This window comes from Aethalodelphis obliquidens, unplaced genomic scaffold (assembly GCF_003676395.1).
Source record: "Aethalodelphis obliquidens isolate GAN/ISIS:26980383/991018 unplaced genomic scaffold, ASM367639v1 scaffold26, whole genome shotgun sequence".
In the NCBI taxonomy this organism is placed as follows: Eukaryota; Metazoa; Chordata; class Mammalia; order Artiodactyla; family Delphinidae; genus Aethalodelphis; species Aethalodelphis obliquidens.
This window is the reverse complement of record NW_020837970.1, coordinates 14,375,390-14,392,878: the sequence shown is the minus strand read 5'-3', so window position 1 is coordinate 14,392,878 and position 17,489 is coordinate 14,375,390. Positions and strand designations below refer to the sequence as shown.

The window sequence follows — 17,489 nt, the reverse complement described above, 5'->3', positions numbered from 1 at the left end:
ACACACACACACACACACACACACAGAGATATAAAATAAAGTTTGGAGCAAAGTTTTTGTATGCTACTGAAAGGAAGTTGATATTAATCTGAAATAAGTTGTTGATATTAATCTGAATAAGTTAAGATGATAACTGTAATCTCTAGGGAAATCAAACATACACCTTAAAAATATAGTAAAAGAAACCACAAGATAATTTAAACAGTACATTAGAAAATATTTAATATAAAAGAAAGCAGTAATGAACAAACAAGAACATAAAAGAAGACTTAAAGAAAACAAATAGTAAAATGGCAGATATAAATTCTAGCTTGTCATTAATTACATTAAATGTAAATGAATTAAACACTCTAACTGAATGAAAGATTGACAGACTGGATAAAAAAATTATCCAACTCTATGCTGCCCATAGGTGATGCACTTTAGATTCAAAGACCCAAATAGGCTGAAAATAAACAACGGAAAAAGACATAGCAAGCAAACAGTAATCAATAGGGAACCGGAATGACTACACTAAATTAGACAAAATAGACTCTTAGGCAAATGCTGTGACTAGAGACAAAGAAACACATTTTATAATAATAAAACAGTCAATTCATCAAGAAGATATAACAATTACAAACATACATGCACCTAACAACAGAATGCCAAAATATGTGATGCATAAACTGACAAAACTGAAGGGAGAAACAGACAACCAAAAAATACCCCATTTCAATACCCACTTTCAACAGTAGATAGAACAATTTTCACTAAAGATTAACAAGGAAATAAAATACTTAACACCATAAACCACCTACTCCTGACAGACATCTCAAGAACACTCCACCCAACAATAGCAGAATACATTTTTCTCAGGTGCACATGGAACATTCTCCAGGACAGACAATATTTTAGGGCATAAAACAAATCTCAATAAATTTAAAAAGACTGAAATCATACAAAGCATGTTCTCTGACCTCTAAGGAATATTAGAAATCAGCAACAGAAGGACAAATTCAATGTGGAAAATGACACATTCCTAAATAAAAATGGGTCAAAAGAGAAATCACAGGGATTATCTTTGTGGGGAATTAGAAAACACTTCGAGATAAATGAAAATGAAAAAAACAACATATCAAAACTTCTAGAGTGCAGCTAAAGAGGTGCTTAGAGGGACATGTATAGCTGCAAACGTCTACATTAAATAAGAAAGATCTCAAATCAATATCCTAACTTCACAGCTTAAAAATACAGAAAAAGAGGAGCAAACTAAAAACAGAGCTAGTAGAAATTAATAAGTATTAGACCAGAGATCTAACACAATAGAAAAACAACAGAGAAACATCAAAGAAATCAAGAGTTGGTTTTTGAAAAAGACAAAGAAACTGACCAACTTTTAGCTACCCTGACCAAGAGAAAAAGGGATAAGACTCAAATTAATAAAATCTGGAATGAAAGAGAGAACATTACACTGACTTTACCGAAATAAAAATGATTACAAAGGAATACTAGGAATAATTGTTTACCAACAAATTAGATAATCTAGATGAAATGAACAAACTTCTAGAAAGCCACAAAGTACCAAAACTGACTCAAGAAGAAACAGAAATTCTGAATAAGCCTATAACTATAACTAATAAAGATACTGGTTGGTGATTTAAAAAACCACTCACAATATTATTGTCTTAAACAGAAAGTAAATTCTGACATATGCTACAACATTGGTAAATCTTGAGGACATTATGAAAAGCGAAACAAGCCAGTCCCAAAAAAGACAAATACTGTGCAAGTTCACTTAGCTGAGGTATCCAGAGTAGCCCAACTCATACAGACAGAAAGTAGAATATTCGCTACCAGGGGCTGGGAGTAGGAGGCAAAGGAGAGTTATGGCTTAATGGGTATGGGGTTTCAGTTTTGCAAGCTGAAAAGAGTTCTGGAGATGGACGGTGGTGGTTGCATGGTAATGTGAATGAACTAATGCTGCTGAATTACACACTTAAAAATGGCTAATATGGTAAATTATATATTATACCACAGTTTTTGAAAAACTTTTGGGAAAGACAGTCTTATGCACACTGTCTTACTAATCCTACTTGGCCACATAAGAATGGGCCTTGGGGCTGGAACACTTGCTTACCAAGAGATAAAGAGGCCACATAACCTGTGCTGGGTTTATCTCCTTGCTTTGGAATATCTTTCCCTGTTTTAGGCTCAGTGTGTACTCCTTTGTCCTGATTAAGCATGTGCATCAATGGACCTTAGGCATACCTCCAGCTTTCAGTATTTCTGACTCCAGGGTAGTAGGGCAGAGTGGGGGGTACTTTTGCTGCAACACAGATGGGTATGTGCAGGCCAACTGCCCTGCACAGACTGCCAGGAGGGACCTGCTGTTGGCCATTGGGAACTGACACCCACTACTAAAGCTGATCTTGCTCTCTTTTTTTTTTTATGTGAGTGAAGCATTGTTCAATCCAGTGCTTGATTGTATTCTGTTTTTCTTGGCAACTCCAATACCAAGATGCAGTGGGCAGCAGTGCTTGGACTTCTCCTAATGAGAGACAACAAATGCCACCTGACCACAAAAACTACTCACAAAGAAAACCCCAGGACCAGATGGCTTCACCGGTGAATTATACCAAACGTTTTAAGAAGAATTAACATCAATCTTTCACAAACTCTTCCAAAAAACAGAATAGGAGGGAACACTGTCCAACTCATTCTTTGAGGACAGAATTATCCTGATATCAAACTCACACAATGACATTACAAGAAAAGAAAACTACAAACCAATATCACTTAAGAATATGGATGTAAAAATCCTCAACAAAATACTAACAAATTGAATCCAGCAACATATAAAAAGGATTATACAGGACTGATTCAATATGCAAAAATCTATTAATATAATACACTGTAACTATGGAATAAAGGACCAAAAAACACATGATCATTTTAATAGACAAAAAAAGCACTTGACAAAATCTAATGCCAATTTATGATAAAAATACTCAACAAACTTGATAAATGACATCTACCAAAACCCCACAGCTAACATCATACTTAATGGTGAAAGACTGAAAGCTTCCCTTCTAAGGAGCAAAAGAAGGATGTCTGCTCTCACTAGTTCTATTCAACACTGTACTGAGGGACTTCCCTGGTGGTCCAGTGGTTAAGAATCCGTCTTGCAATGCAGGGGACACGGGTGCAATCCCTGGTCAGGGAACTAAGATCTCACATGCCGTGGGGCAATTAAGCCTGCGTGCCACGACTAGAGAGCCCTTGTGCTGCAACTAATGACCCTGTGTGCCACAACTAGAGAGAAGCCTGTGCACTGCAACAAAGAGCCCACGTGCTGTGACGAAGGATCCTGGGTGCTGCAACTAAGACCCAATGCAGCCAAAAAATAAATAAATATTTCTTTCAAAAATTAAAAAAAAAACAAAAAACCACTGTCCTGAAAGTTTTAGCCAGGGTAGTTTAGCAAGAAACAGAAAAAAAGACATACAAAATGGAAAAGAAGATGTAACACTACCTCTATTTTCAAATGACATGATCTTCTATATGGAAAACCCTAAGGAATCTATAAAAACCTATTAGAGTTTAAGGAACAAGTTTAGCAAACTGAATGCAAACTGGTATAAAATGGAATGGAACAGTTTGGCAGTGTTAAACATAGAGCTACCATATGACCCAGCAATTCTACTCCTACTGACATACTCAAGAGAAGTGAAAACATATGTCCACAAAAAATTTGTACACAAAAGTACATAGCAGCATCATTCACAACAGCCAAAAAATGGAAACATCACAAATGCCCATCAGTGATGAATGAGTAAAGAAAATGTGGTGATCTATATGATGGACTATTATGCAGTCATGAAAAGTAATGAAGTACTGATAAATTTTACAACCTGCGTGAACCTCGAGAACATTATGCTAAGTGAAAGAAGCCAAACACAAAGGCCACATACTGTATGATTCCACTTAATCTGAAATGTCCAAAATAGGGAAATCCATAGAGACAGAAAGTAGATTAATGGTTGCCAGGGACTAGAGGGAAGAGGGTATAGGGAGTTACTACTAATGGGTAGGGAATTCGTTTCCAGGGTGATAAAAATGTTTTGGAATTAGTGGTGAAGGTTACACAACCTTGTGAATATACTAAAAACCACTGAACTGTACACACTAGAAGGACGAATTTTATGGTATTTGAACATACCATCTTAATAAATACATTTTTTAATATAACAAAAATTGAGGATTCAAAAAAGGATGATGAAAAGTCATAAAGTAATGACATGTACTGGCTCTATGAACCATTTTTTCTAGTCAGTCTCCTTGAATACTAACTGTCATACTTCCCATATGTTTTTAAGACTTTTAATTCTTGACATCTACTATAACTAATTTAGAACACATTATTATAGTAACAAGGTGTCAATGATGGCTCATTAAAAAGTCTTGTGGGGGGCTTCCCTGGTGGTGCAGTGGTTAAGAATCCACCTGCCAATGCAGAGGACACGGGTTCGAGCCCTGGTCCGGGAAGATCCCACATTCTGCGGAGCAACTAAGCCCGTGTGCCACAACTACTGAAGCCCACGAGCCTAGAGCCCGTGCTCCGCAACAAGAGAAGCCACTGCAATGAGAAGCCCACGCACTGCAATGAAGAGTAGCCCCTGCTCACCGCAACTAGAGACAGCCCACGCACAGCCAAAAAAAAAACAAAGTTTTGTGGGGAATGAACTAATTGTATTATTAATATACTGAGAATCCCCCAAATGAACTAAGTATATTTTTTAAATGTTGAGGGTTTTTTTTTTGGCCGTACCGCTCGGCTTGCAGGATCTTAGTTCCCCAACCAGGGATTGAACCCGGGCCACGGCAATGAAAGCACTGAGTCCTAACCACTGAACCACTAGGGAACTCCCAAATGTTGAGTTTTAATGAGCTAGACATTAAAAAATTGAATATGTGAAATTTAAAGACTGCTTTGATTTCAAATAGGTAAACAATAACAATGATGACATCATTTTACTGATAGGGTACCAAGAAATTTGCATTTTGCCAAAATATTCAGAACAAAAAAGATTTATCAAAATAGAAATGAATAAAAATAAAGGAAGGAAGGAAAGGGCTAGAGTCCAAAGAAAACTAAACAAATCTTGGCTAAACAGCTGTGTTGGAAAACAATTTCTTATCTTGCAATTAAGATCCGATTTCTTTCTAAGACACAGGACATTGCATTAACAGATTTCTTTAAAAGAAAATCTGTTTTGGCTATTGAAACATTAAAAGAACAGAGCAATTGTTTTGCAAGTGAAGACAGATTGTATGGAAGAATCAAGTATCACACCACCGATTAGACTAGTATTTAATCTATTTAAATTTTCAGTAAAAGTAAATGAAATTACATTCTTGAAATTATGGCTCGGCTATAAATATTTAACAACAGGAACCCTTAACACTAAGATGTTTTAGAGCATAAAGGAGGTAATTATTAGTATATTTTCATTACTTTTAATTTTACTTGATACCTATATCAAAACCAGGTTTTAAAGCACTCTACTCCCAAAATCACTTTTAAAGTATTATAAAAGGGAAGACTCACCATCCATGAATTCTGTACATATTGAAATTCTGTTTTCCACAAAAAATGCACCATAAAACCCTATGATATATGATGAATCACACTGTAACAAAAATAAGACAAAAGTAGTTAATAGCCTGCAAGCCAATACCACAGGCATACTTTATAAGGAAAAATGACCAAGAAAAAAATTACCTTATAAAGAATTTCCAATTCAGACATAATTTGCTTCTGAAGTTCCAGTGTAATATCTAGTAGTATGACCTAAATATATAAAGGAATCAACATTTACACATTTATTCACCTTTAAATTAAATATAGTCATATTCATTATGAAATATAAAAACAAAAAATATGGTGTTTCCTCTATTCATTCCACCTCTCTCCTCCCCACCACAACCTCCAGTAATACAAACTGTGTCCACATCTGTCTAACACTTTGTATTGGGGGAGGTGGTATACAAGTGATTGATGGGATCAAAGAAAAAGCCAGGTCTCAAAGGTCAGTATTAACAGCTTTAAAAGTCAGTTAAGTTATAACACCCTTAATTTATACACCCTATTTTGGTCACATTGGTTATTTTGAGAAGAGGAAGATCGTAATGACCTTGAAACCATTAAAAAAATAATTGTCTTGTAATTCAGACACTGGGCAAAAGCAGAGAGAATAATGAGTAAAAATAACATTTTAAGTAGATTTTTAGTTATGAGAGAAATAAGGAGTTTTAAAAATATGTCAGGTTTTTATATTCTTCCAGGTGGGTAATCTTTCTTTGCCAAAACTGTTATAAAATATTGGAGCTTGAAGGAACCTCAGAAATGATTTCACCTAATTCCCTTCTTTTTAAAAAATTAATTAATTTTGGCTGCGTTGGGTCTTCGTTGCTGTGCGCGGGCTCTCTCTAGTTGTGGTGAGCGGGGGCTACTCTTCATTGCAGTGCATGCGCTTCTCATTGCGGTGGTTTCTCTTGTTGCGGAGCACGGGCTCTAGGCAAGCAGGCTTCAGCAGTTGCAGCATGTGGGCTCAGTAGTTGTGGCACATGGGCATGTGGGATCTTCCCGGACCAGGGCTCGAAACCATGTCCCCTGCATTGGCAGGTGGATTCTTAACCACTGAGCCACCAGGGAAGTCCCTAATTCCCTTCTTTTAGAGGAAGAAACCAAGGTTCTGAGGAGTCATGAGGCCCAGCAATGTCAGGGCCCCTCCCTGATTCCAAGGACCATGCACTTTCCAGTATGCCCTGAGGCTTTATGGTTTTCCTTAAAATATCAACCACTGAGTCAAATTCATAACATAGAAACGTACAATAGTATATTTATAAACTTACCTAGAACAAATTCTAGTTCATTTCAAACACTTATTTTTTTAAGAAAGAAGACCATCAACCATTCAAATTTTACTTAGCATTTCCTGTGAAGCCAATTCAAGGGAAATTGTTTTTTACTTAAAACAGACAGTGATGATAATAAAATAACTGGAAGATAATTTCTAAGATTTGTGGCAGAGTTTCTGACTCTAGACATTTCTAGATAAAAACTTAACATTCAGGATTACCAATGATAGTCTAATTAAACACCATCCAACACTGAACCACATTTTGTATTACAATGGCAGAATATATGTGTGTGTGTGTGTGTGTGTATACACACACACACACACACACACACATATATATAATCAATACTGGAGGAAAAAACATAAATTTTGAATTGCAAACTGCTGTTAGAGCAAGGAAATAAAAGGATAATCTCTAAAACACAGATTTTATAGTCCTGACATCCGTTGGGGGGAGGGTAAAATGAGTACAAAAAGGCATAGCAGTTTCTATCAAGAGTTTGCTTTAGGGTTATTTATAAAAGCTCTCACTAAAACTAGACTGTAAGTGTAATGCAAAACTACCAAGAAGCATTTAAACATTTCTCCCAATCAATAGTCATTTGCCACAATATTCACTTACATTTTTGTTCCTGTATAAAATTTAGCAACAAAATTAATTCATCTAGTGTTGTTTGAATTCTATGCCATAAAATATTAGAGCTATTCATCCTACTATGTCAAGTACAGGGACTCTTTCAACCTGAAAAACTCTGCTAAAAGGAGTAAGGTATTATTTACCTTAAAGCAGTGGTTCTCAACCTTGGCCTCACATTATAATTACCTATATATCTAGGTGTTTATATAAATATATAAGGACACTTCTAACAAATCCTGATGCACAGGGCTTACTCCAGAATAAGGGAATCAGAATCTCTAGGGTTGGGCTCACATCTCTGCATTTTTAAAAAATTTCCCAGATAATTTGTAACCCCTAGTAAGGTTGAGAATCCCTTATTTAATGTTTCAAAAATGTCACTTATTCGGTGTTTAGTATGACTACTAAGATATACTGCACCTCCAGGCCCCCAATCAAGAAACAACATGATGCCACAAGGCTAACCAAAACCTTATTATTAACCCAAAACTACCAGCTATGAACATATTCTCTTCACAGAGAACCTTAACTGGGCTCTTATGGCCTCAAATAAAGTTAAAATTCTAGCATGATAGTCAAGGAATTCTTCCACAGTCTACCTCCAACTCGTTATTCTAGCTCCTTCTCCCACTACTCCTTACCACAAACCCAATCTACGTGTAAAACCAGATGATTTCTACCGGTCCACACACATATCCTGTGCTTTCCCCCAAGCTGTTCCCTCCACTTGAGGTGTGCTTCCTTGCTCCATTCCATAGTCACTGGCCATAAAACCTTTCCTATCCTTTAGATACAGCTTGAATGCCACCACCACCTCCACAAAGCCAGCCCCAAAGCCCTCCATCAGATCCTTTATCTTTTTCCTTATCACAAGCTGCCTTTAGCATTAATACCTCATCTCCTAAAAACAGAAGCCTAGAGAGTACAGAGTGGTTGTAAGCCCCTGAACGGCAACGGCAACGGCAACGACTGTCTTGTGCATTTTTCTCTGGTCCCCTCCCCCCATATCCAGCACCCAGCCCAGGGTCTTACTCAAGTGGTGCCCATTAAGTGATGTGGGACTTAATTAAAGTACTCCTTACAAACATAATCCTACAAATAACAAGCTATTTCTAGACAGGAAGGAAATGAATTGCCTGATTTCTATAACTGAATTTAAAACCAAAGACATAAACACCAAAATAAATAAAATTGCCACACTGGCCTAACATGTAGCAAGTAACACCGTATTTGTGGGACCAATCCACTGCACCCTAATAGGTCTTGATCATTCTTGGAATTTGCTATAGTCCAGAATAGTGGAGATTCCATAATGGTAAAAAAAATGAAAATGTAATTTCTGGGAACTTGAGAGGGCAAGTAAAATCTACCCTAAAATGGAAAAATTGGAAAAAAAGCATGGCGAATACTAATATTTTTTTCTGAAGAACAAGGAAAGCATGAATTCCTTAAGTCTTCATGATTATTTTTTTTCTCCTTAGGAAGAGCTAAATTTTTCAAACTGGAAAGAATTTCAACATGAAGCACTTCCTGGAGAAAGGGTTAAGTGAGAAACTGAAATACCTGAGTGCATTTCCGCTGCTCTCCACTACACCTCCAGGACAAATAAGGATGAGTTGTCAAGTTAAATATAAGCAGTCAAGTGACTGAATTATAATTTACTCTGTGCTCAATTTAAATTAGTGTGAGGCTATTAAAATATACAGTATAAATACGGCAATTCATCACAAGCTGTCATGGATGACTTCATTTATTTGCTGGAGTGGCACACGCTCCACTAAAGGGAAGGAGAGCAAAATCACAGGTCAAATTAAGCCGCTATTCTGTTTTAATTCGCTTATTTAATCTGTGGCGACATAATTGTCTTTTACAGTATGTACAACTCAGAAAGGAAATTTGGGAGGATTACAGTCAGTATACAAATGATTAATCAAATGGTCCATTTAAATGCTAGTTTAAAAGCAGCAGAAACCCAAAGCAGTCAAAGAATGATAATCAGCACATGCTACATACAAGGCTAAATTTCCTGGAACATGGATTTTTCCCAATTAGAATATTTACAGTACTGGGGAATCTATTAAGCTCTACTCTTTCAAAGATTTTATAGACTACATTAACGGTATAAAAAGGTTCTGTTTGCAAGATGGCTAACAGTATTTTTATTTGTTTTCTGCTCTACTTGTTTGCAATCGTCTTGCTTAACTACATTCCTCCCCCGCCGCCCACCAAAAGCTAGTTAGAAACACATATTCATATACAGTCATCGAATAGTTATCTTTGAACTAGCATTAGTATCATTTTGAGGCAAATTTTTTTCTAAACTCAGTGATATAAAATAAAAATTCAAGATACTTCTATTCTTCCCAAAATTCAACTTTCTTTTTATAATATCTGAAATATTTTCCCACCTTTGAAGTCTAAAGAGGTAAACACTAATATGCTTAGACATTGCAATATTCTTTAGACAAAAAAGTCTAGAAAGTAAGAACATTTACAAGTACAAAAATTAGAAATATTTTGAGTAGGAAGAGAAAAGTAACAGATTTTCAAGGACTCTCATCTAATTGCTCCCACAGACATTCAAACTATGGGTCCAAATGACCATTTGACTTGGAAAATTAAATTTCCCTCATCATTCTATGCAGGCATCAGAGCCCTGCAGGTGATTCTGTTTAGACAAGGACTGTGATTTGCTGCTCTTCGCAATCCCTTTGTGACACCAGGCAGCCCCGTTTCACAGCTGAGGTCACTGAGAGGTTCAAGTGACATGCTTGAAGTCACACAAAAGTCAGGAGAGGGTCAGGAAAGGACCAAATGCACTTCTAACTCTTAACCTTTCATTTCACCCTTTAATATAAAAAAAAAAGCTAAGAAATACTCTGGGTGAGAGCAATGGTCCATACAAAGAACACTATGGGATATTTTGTATGTGAGCTGAACCTACTTTTAGGATGTTACTTCAAAAGATGAATGAATGAATTAAAGAACAAATGACAGAATAAAATTTATTTAGTTAGTCATTCAACTAATTATGTGTTGAACATCTAATCATTACAAGATGTTCAGTGCTCTGTACTAGGCCCTGTATGCAAGGTTCTACATGAATCAATGAGTCAGACAAGAAGCTAAATAAGATCTGTTCCCCACTTACAAAGAGATTTCAGTGTAATAGGGGAAATGTACATGTATACTAATAGCAAAATACAAGGCACTATGTGATAACACCCGTAAGAGACATACAGAGAATTCTAGGGAGGTTCAAGGGAGAAGGTGAATGAGTGATAGATATACCAGATGTGACAGGATTTATTCAAATAAGTTCAATGGAAGAGCAAGCTTTGGAGCTGACCCTTGAAGGGTGTTAAGTATTTTGATAAGTGGAGACATGGGTGAAGGCATTCTAATTAGAAAGAAATACATGAGTAAAAGTGTTGCAGTGAGACACTACTTGGGTTCAGATAAGGCAATGAGTTCAACTTAAAAGCAGCACAGGATTCAGACACATGAGATAATGCTTTAAAAGTAGGCTGATGACCTACTGTGGAAGATCTTGAGTTCCATTCCACAGAGCTTTTACTTGGGAAGTAATATAGAGCCTTTGAAGACTTTTGAGAAGGGAAGAGATGTGACTAGAATTATGTTTTAAGAAGCCAAATCCAAGGGTACTGAGCAGAAATATAGTACAGAGCATAGACTTGAGGCAAGACTTCCCTGAGTTCAAAGCCTGGTTCCATTACATATTAGCTGTGGGACTAAGCTACTTAACTATTCTGTGCCTCAGCTTCTGCGTCTGTAAAATGAGGATCCATAATGGTAGTAACTGCAAAAGGTCACTGTGAACGTTAAATGAGGAAAATGTATGTAGAGTGCTTAGCACAGTACAAATGATCAATAAATGGGAGCTTGTATTTTTGAGAGAATAATTTAAAAGCTGGTCAACATGTCTGACAAGAGACAAAAACAAGCATCTGGATTTTCATGGTGCCAAGAAAGGAAGAGATACTAAAAATTAAATAACAACAACAACAAAAAAAGACCCCAGAAAAATCAACAGGCTTCTAGACATTAGATATCAGCTAAAATAGGACAGCGATCCCTAAGAGATGGAATAAGATGAGTCCTATGACTGTTCAGCTTACTAACTAGACAAGAGTTTCCAGGCCCCGCCCCTGCATGGGACCCAGGGGGAGCTCAGCCACCTCTCTAAGCTGAGAGAACTAGGAGTCCGAGGAGGCCAAGGCAGCTAGAGTTCACTGGCAGAAGAGCAAAAGGAGACAGCTCCAGAGAGCTGCAGAGGGCCCCTGAAGTCTTCAGCTGAGTAACAACTAGCACGCGGATGTCAGGAAACTACCTGAGGCCAGGGAAAGAACCCCCAGAAAGAACCAGAAGAAACAATCTCCAAACCTCACACTAGGCAGAGTTTGTGTTCCCACCAGCCAGGATGGAAAACCTGTATTTGCCAAGGCATTGGGGTAAAGTATTCAGAAGATGACTGCTTCAGCTGACTGGGGAAAATTAGCTCTGGACTAACCACTGGGATGGTCCCATCTCATAAAGCTTAAAAGCAAGTCCTGAAAGGATCAAACTGTTTCAGATTCACTAAACAGCACCTCAGAATAAAGCTCAAGAATATTTACAGGAATGAGCCTATGCCATATGACTGGCATCCAGTAAAAAATTATAAGGTATTAAAAAATACAACCCCAAATGGGGAGAAAAAGCAATCAGACAAAACTGACCCCCAAATGACACTTCTCATAGAATTAATAGGCAAGACCATTAATTCAGTTATCATAACTATATTCCACATATGCAAGAAGGTAGAAGAAAGATGGAGCATGTTAAGTAGAGACATGGAAGATGTAAAAAAGACCCATGTAAACTTCCAGGGATAAACAGTACAACGTCTGAAATGAAAAATATACGGAACAAAATTAATAACAGAATAGACAATGCAGATGAAAGGACAAAAACCTGAACATTTGACGACAGAAACTATTCAAAAGTGAAACGTTAGAGAGAAAAAAAGCCTAGAATAAACAAACAACAGAGTATCATTTTGCTGTGGGACAACTTCAAGTGACCTAATATAAATGCAATTTAAGTTCCCAAATGTGTGTGTGGGGGAGATACTTGAAGAAATAATGGCTAAAATTTCTCCAAATTTAATGAAAACTAAAAATCCACAAATTTCTATCTCAACAAATCCTAAGTACAGGAATCATGAGGAGAATTACATAAAATCTCACCATAATCAAATTGCATAAGACTAGTGATAAAAAAATCTTAAAAGCAGACTTATACACACTACCAAATGTAAAATAGCTAGCTAGTGGGAAGCAGCTGCAAAGCACAGGGAGAGCAGCTCGGTGCTTTGTGACCGCCTAGAGGGGTGGGATGGGGGGGGAGGCAGACACAAGAGGGAGGAGATATGGGGATATATGTATATGTATAGCTGATTCACTTTGTTATAAAGCAGAAACTAACACACCATTGTAAAGCAATTATACTCCAATAAAGATTTTTAAAAAAGAGAAAAGCAGTCAGAAAAGACGTCAGTTCTAATGTACAGAGGAATAAAGATTTTAAATGACAGTAAGAATGAATGCAATGCAGAAAACAGTGAAACAAAATCTTTAAACTACTGAAAGAAAAGGACGATTAACCTAGAATTCTATATCTGGCAAAAATGTCTTCCAAAATTTAAAGTCAAAATATACACTTTTCAAGACATGCAAAAGCTGAAAGTATTCATTGCCAGGACACTCATGCACTATAAGAAATGTAAAAGATGGGAGTCCTGCAGACAGAAGGAAAATGATACCAGACAGAAATCTGGATCGACACAAGAGAATAAAGAGCACTGAAAAAATGTGAATAAATATAAATATTTTCTTACATTTAAAATGCCTTTAAAAGACAACTGTCTAAAGCAAAAACAGTAACAATGTATTCTGGAGTTTATAACATGAGTAAGTAAAATGTACGATAACCAAGGTGACGATAAGGGAAATGAAAGTATACCGTTGTAAAGTTCTCACACTATAGGTAAAGTGGCACAATATTACTTGAAGGTAGGGCTTCTCTGGTGGCACAGTGGTTAAGAATCTGCCTGCCAATGCAGGGGACACGGGTTCGAGCCCTGGTCCGGGAAGATCCCACACGTCGCGGAGCAACTAAGCCTGTGCGCCACAACTACTGAGCCCACGTGCCACAACTACTGAAGCCCATGTGCCTAGAGCCCGTGCTCCGCAACAAGAGAAACCACCGTAATGAGAAGCCTGTACACGGCAATGAAGAGTAGCCCCGCTCACTGCAACTAGAGAAAGCCCACATGCAGCAACGAAGACCCAACACAGCCAAAAATATATACATAAAAAATAAATTAAAATCACTTGAAGGTAGACTATGATAAATTAAAGATGTATACTATAAACTCTAAAGCACCTGCTTAAAAAAACATACAGACAGAATAAATAGAAAACAAAGAGCAAACTGATATACTTAAATCCAACCATATCAATAATCATATGAGATGTAAATGATCTAAATATCTCAATTAAAAAACAGAGATTATCAGACTGGATTAAAATACAAGACCCAACTATATGCTGCCTACAATAAATCCATCCCAAATATAAAGATATGACAGGTTAGAAGTAAAAGGCTGTATCATGCTAACACTAGTCAAAGTGAAGCTGGAGTAGCTATATTAACATCAGACAATGTTGATTTCAGAGCAAAGAATATTACCATGGATAAAGAAGATCACTTCATAATGATAAAGGGGCCAATTCATCAAGAGGACATAACAATCCTAAATAACCTAACAGATCTTCAAAAAATATGAAGTAAAAAATGATAGAATTTCAAGAAAAAACAGACAAATACACAATTGTTCCTGCAGATTTCAACACCCTTCTTTCTTGTTGATAGGGCAAGTAGATAAAAAATCAGTAAAGATACAGAAATTTGGAACAACACTAACAGCCAACTTAATCTAATTGACATTTATCCTACATCCTATACAACAGACTATACATTCTTTTCATGTGCACAGAGAAGACTTACCAAGATAAGTCATATTCTGGGCCAAAAATTAAACATCAATAAACTTAAAATAATTCCAGTTATACAAAGTATGTTCCTGGACCACAATGGATTTAAATTAGAAATCAGTAACAGAAAGATATCTGGAAAAATCCCCAAATATTTGGAAACTAAATAACACTCCTAAGATTTAATAAAAAACTCTGCCTGTTTTAAAGAAATGATACATTTCTTTCTCTTAGAATATGACTATTATATAAGCAAAAATTGTTTTTGCCTTCACTGCCAAGAAGCTCAGGGCTAAACAAAAAGTTTAAACACAATAATCATATCTACTCAAATCATTCATTCATTCAACTCAGTTTGAGCATCTAGTATGTGATTTTATAGAATTGAGGGATACAATACAATACAGTCCCTGCTCTGTAGCTCAGTTTTATGGTCAGGTCTAGTGAATAGTATATTTGTAAAGCCCTACTGTTTTCATTTATTGAAAGTCTCTACTTTAACTGCTCTTTTTAAAATGTGTCCTTTCTTTAAAATTGCATTTAATCCTTTCCAGAAACAACTGTTAGCCACACCCAACTAAATAATCATGCAGAAGAATTTTAATATCAGCCTAGGTTAAACATAATTCAAAATGTATGAAATTATGAAAAATTATAATGCACTTGCAAGGCCAAATAGTTAAGTTTTGGGGGGTGATTTATAGCAGTGCTCCCCTCTCCTGGAATAAATAACCTAAAGTTGACTGTCTTTAAATACACCACTGACAACAATCTAAAAGTTTTGACATCGGAGGAACAAACAGATAACTAGATAAAAAGGAAAACAGTGTTGGAGTTGGTGGAGGTGTCCTCTGAATGAAGAGGGAGCTCAGAAGGTACAGAAAGAACAACCCAATGACGAGCTGGTACCACAGAGCTGTACTCAGTGAACTCAGGGGAAGACTGAGGTGGAACCTGGCCTCTACAGTACCTACCCTGGAAACTGTCTGGACTCCAGGGTCCTCCTCTTTAAAATGTGGGCCATGACAGATGATCTCTAAGGTCTCTTTCAGTTCTACAATTCTGTAAACCTAGTTTGGCTGGAATATCAAAGAAAATATCCCAAGAAGGAGCTCTGTGGTAGTGTCTCACCAAAAGCTATTTGAGTTGTTAAAACTAGACTTGCTAATACACGTAACACATTCTAGGCGCTGTATTAAGTGTGGTATGGAAGAGCTGAGTCTCAGTTTTGGTTTAACTTTACTAAAAGGTACAACCAATTGCAATTTAAGTGTTCTGATTCTTAGTTTCCTAGATAAGATAAAAAGATACAGAAATATATACTATGCAAGTATTGGGGAAAGAGACTGAATTCTCACTATGGTTAGCTAAGAAGGAATCTTGGAGGAGATGGACCTTGAAAGGATAGATGGAAGTCAAAGGGATGGGCAATGGTAATAACTTATATAAAAGCTACAGGGTATAGCAGAAGACATGTGCTTTGGAGCTGATGGATTTTGTTTTAAATCTTGGCCTTGGCTCTTCCATCTGTGTGACCTTGGACAATTCAGTTTTCTGAGTCTCAGTGTCCTCAAATCTAAAATAATAGGCTTACTTTATAGTTTCAAGGATTAAAGATAATAGCAATATAGAGTCTAGCACAATATCTGGCATATAGTAGTCATTCAAAAAATAAAAGCTTTCATTATTAAGGGCCCAGAGACAGAAGATAATGGGCATAACAGAAAGCAACATGCAGGTAAAGGAGAGGATGTGGCTATAAAGGTAGGCAGGGGCCTATCTGTAGAGTGCCTAACCAATTTGCAGGGGAGTAAGGAACAAAGCAGGCCTGACCAGTTTGTTAGCTAAGAGCCCAGTTTGGAAGTGGAGTTCTATGGAGTTAATTTGAGGTAATAAAGGTTTCAATCAGAGGTGCAATTCAAGAGACTCCATTAGGGAAATCTGAGATAAAATGATGGGAAAATCAAGCACCAGCAGCCAATGCCAGAGATTAAATCCAAAGTAGCATGGGCAGGACTGGGATCCTGAAGTACGGCAGGGATGGGGTGTGACCATGAACACAATGGAAACAAGTAAGGAGCATCTAAGGTAGTTGCCTAGAAGATCCCTGAGTTACGCGCAGCTTCACTCTATTCGGGCTGCGGTGTTAGGGTATCTCAGGATGCCATAAAGATGTAAAGAAGCGAGGCAGACATCATAGGCTTTATGTTGTACACTATTGGGGCTGGGGGAAGAGGGGTGCTAGAGGGGTGTCAGATCGGGGATTCAACTTCTCAACTCCAGTGGCAGAGTGAAAGGTACAGTGAGGAAATTATTATAAAAGTCCAGGTAGGAGGTATGTGGGCCTGATACAAGGCCAAAGCAATAAGAATAGAAAGAAAGTGACACGTGGACCCATTTCAGGGGAAATTTCTGACAGGATGTGGTGACTTACAGGATGTGGCAGATGAAGGAAAGAAAAGACTGAATAACTACTAAGTTTTTGAACTGTAAGATGAGGACGACAGTGATGCCACTGAGCCGGGAACACAGAAAGAAGTGTAGGTGACGATGATGAATCACAATTCGAGGAGCTTACAACTGAGGATTCGGAGGCACTTGAAAGACGTGAATGTCACAACAGGGCCAGAGCTTCCATCACCCACCACCCACCACCCAGACCTTAAAGCACTTCATTTCTTGACAATACCTGTGACTCAAGCTAAGGGGGCTTGGGGGCGGGGAGAGCATCAAAAATTTCATGAATTTCATAAAACTTATCCAGCACTTACCTTTACAGCCAGTATTTTCCCACTTGGAACATGATATGCTCTACGGAAAGATAAAAAATAATAAAATCACTTGGGATCACTAAACAACCTACCAAGTGGTTAAGGACATAAATGTATA

The 17,489-nt window shown here is 37.2% G+C and overlaps 1 protein-coding gene across 9 annotated transcripts in view; it reads right to left on the bottom strand.

Moving 5' to 3' along the window:
- The window catches only part of MAP2K5 (mitogen-activated protein kinase kinase 5), a 266,567-nt gene that overhangs the window by 168,036 nt on the left and 81,042 nt on the right, over positions 1–17,489 (bottom strand). For all 9 annotated transcript variants that reach the window (XR_003436416.1, XM_027123420.1, XM_027123426.1 and 6 more), the window contains 3 exons: positions 17,372–17,411; positions 5,765–5,833; positions 5,591–5,672 (listed from right to left, as the gene is read on the bottom strand). Coding sequence is in view for 8 of the 9 variants with exons in the window: in XM_027123420.1 (XP_026979221.1) it covers positions 5,591–5,672; positions 5,765–5,833; positions 17,372–17,411 (191 nt within the window). In the remaining variant the exon portion in view is untranslated. The remainder of the gene's footprint in view (positions 1–5,590; positions 5,673–5,764; positions 5,834–17,371; positions 17,412–17,489) is intronic.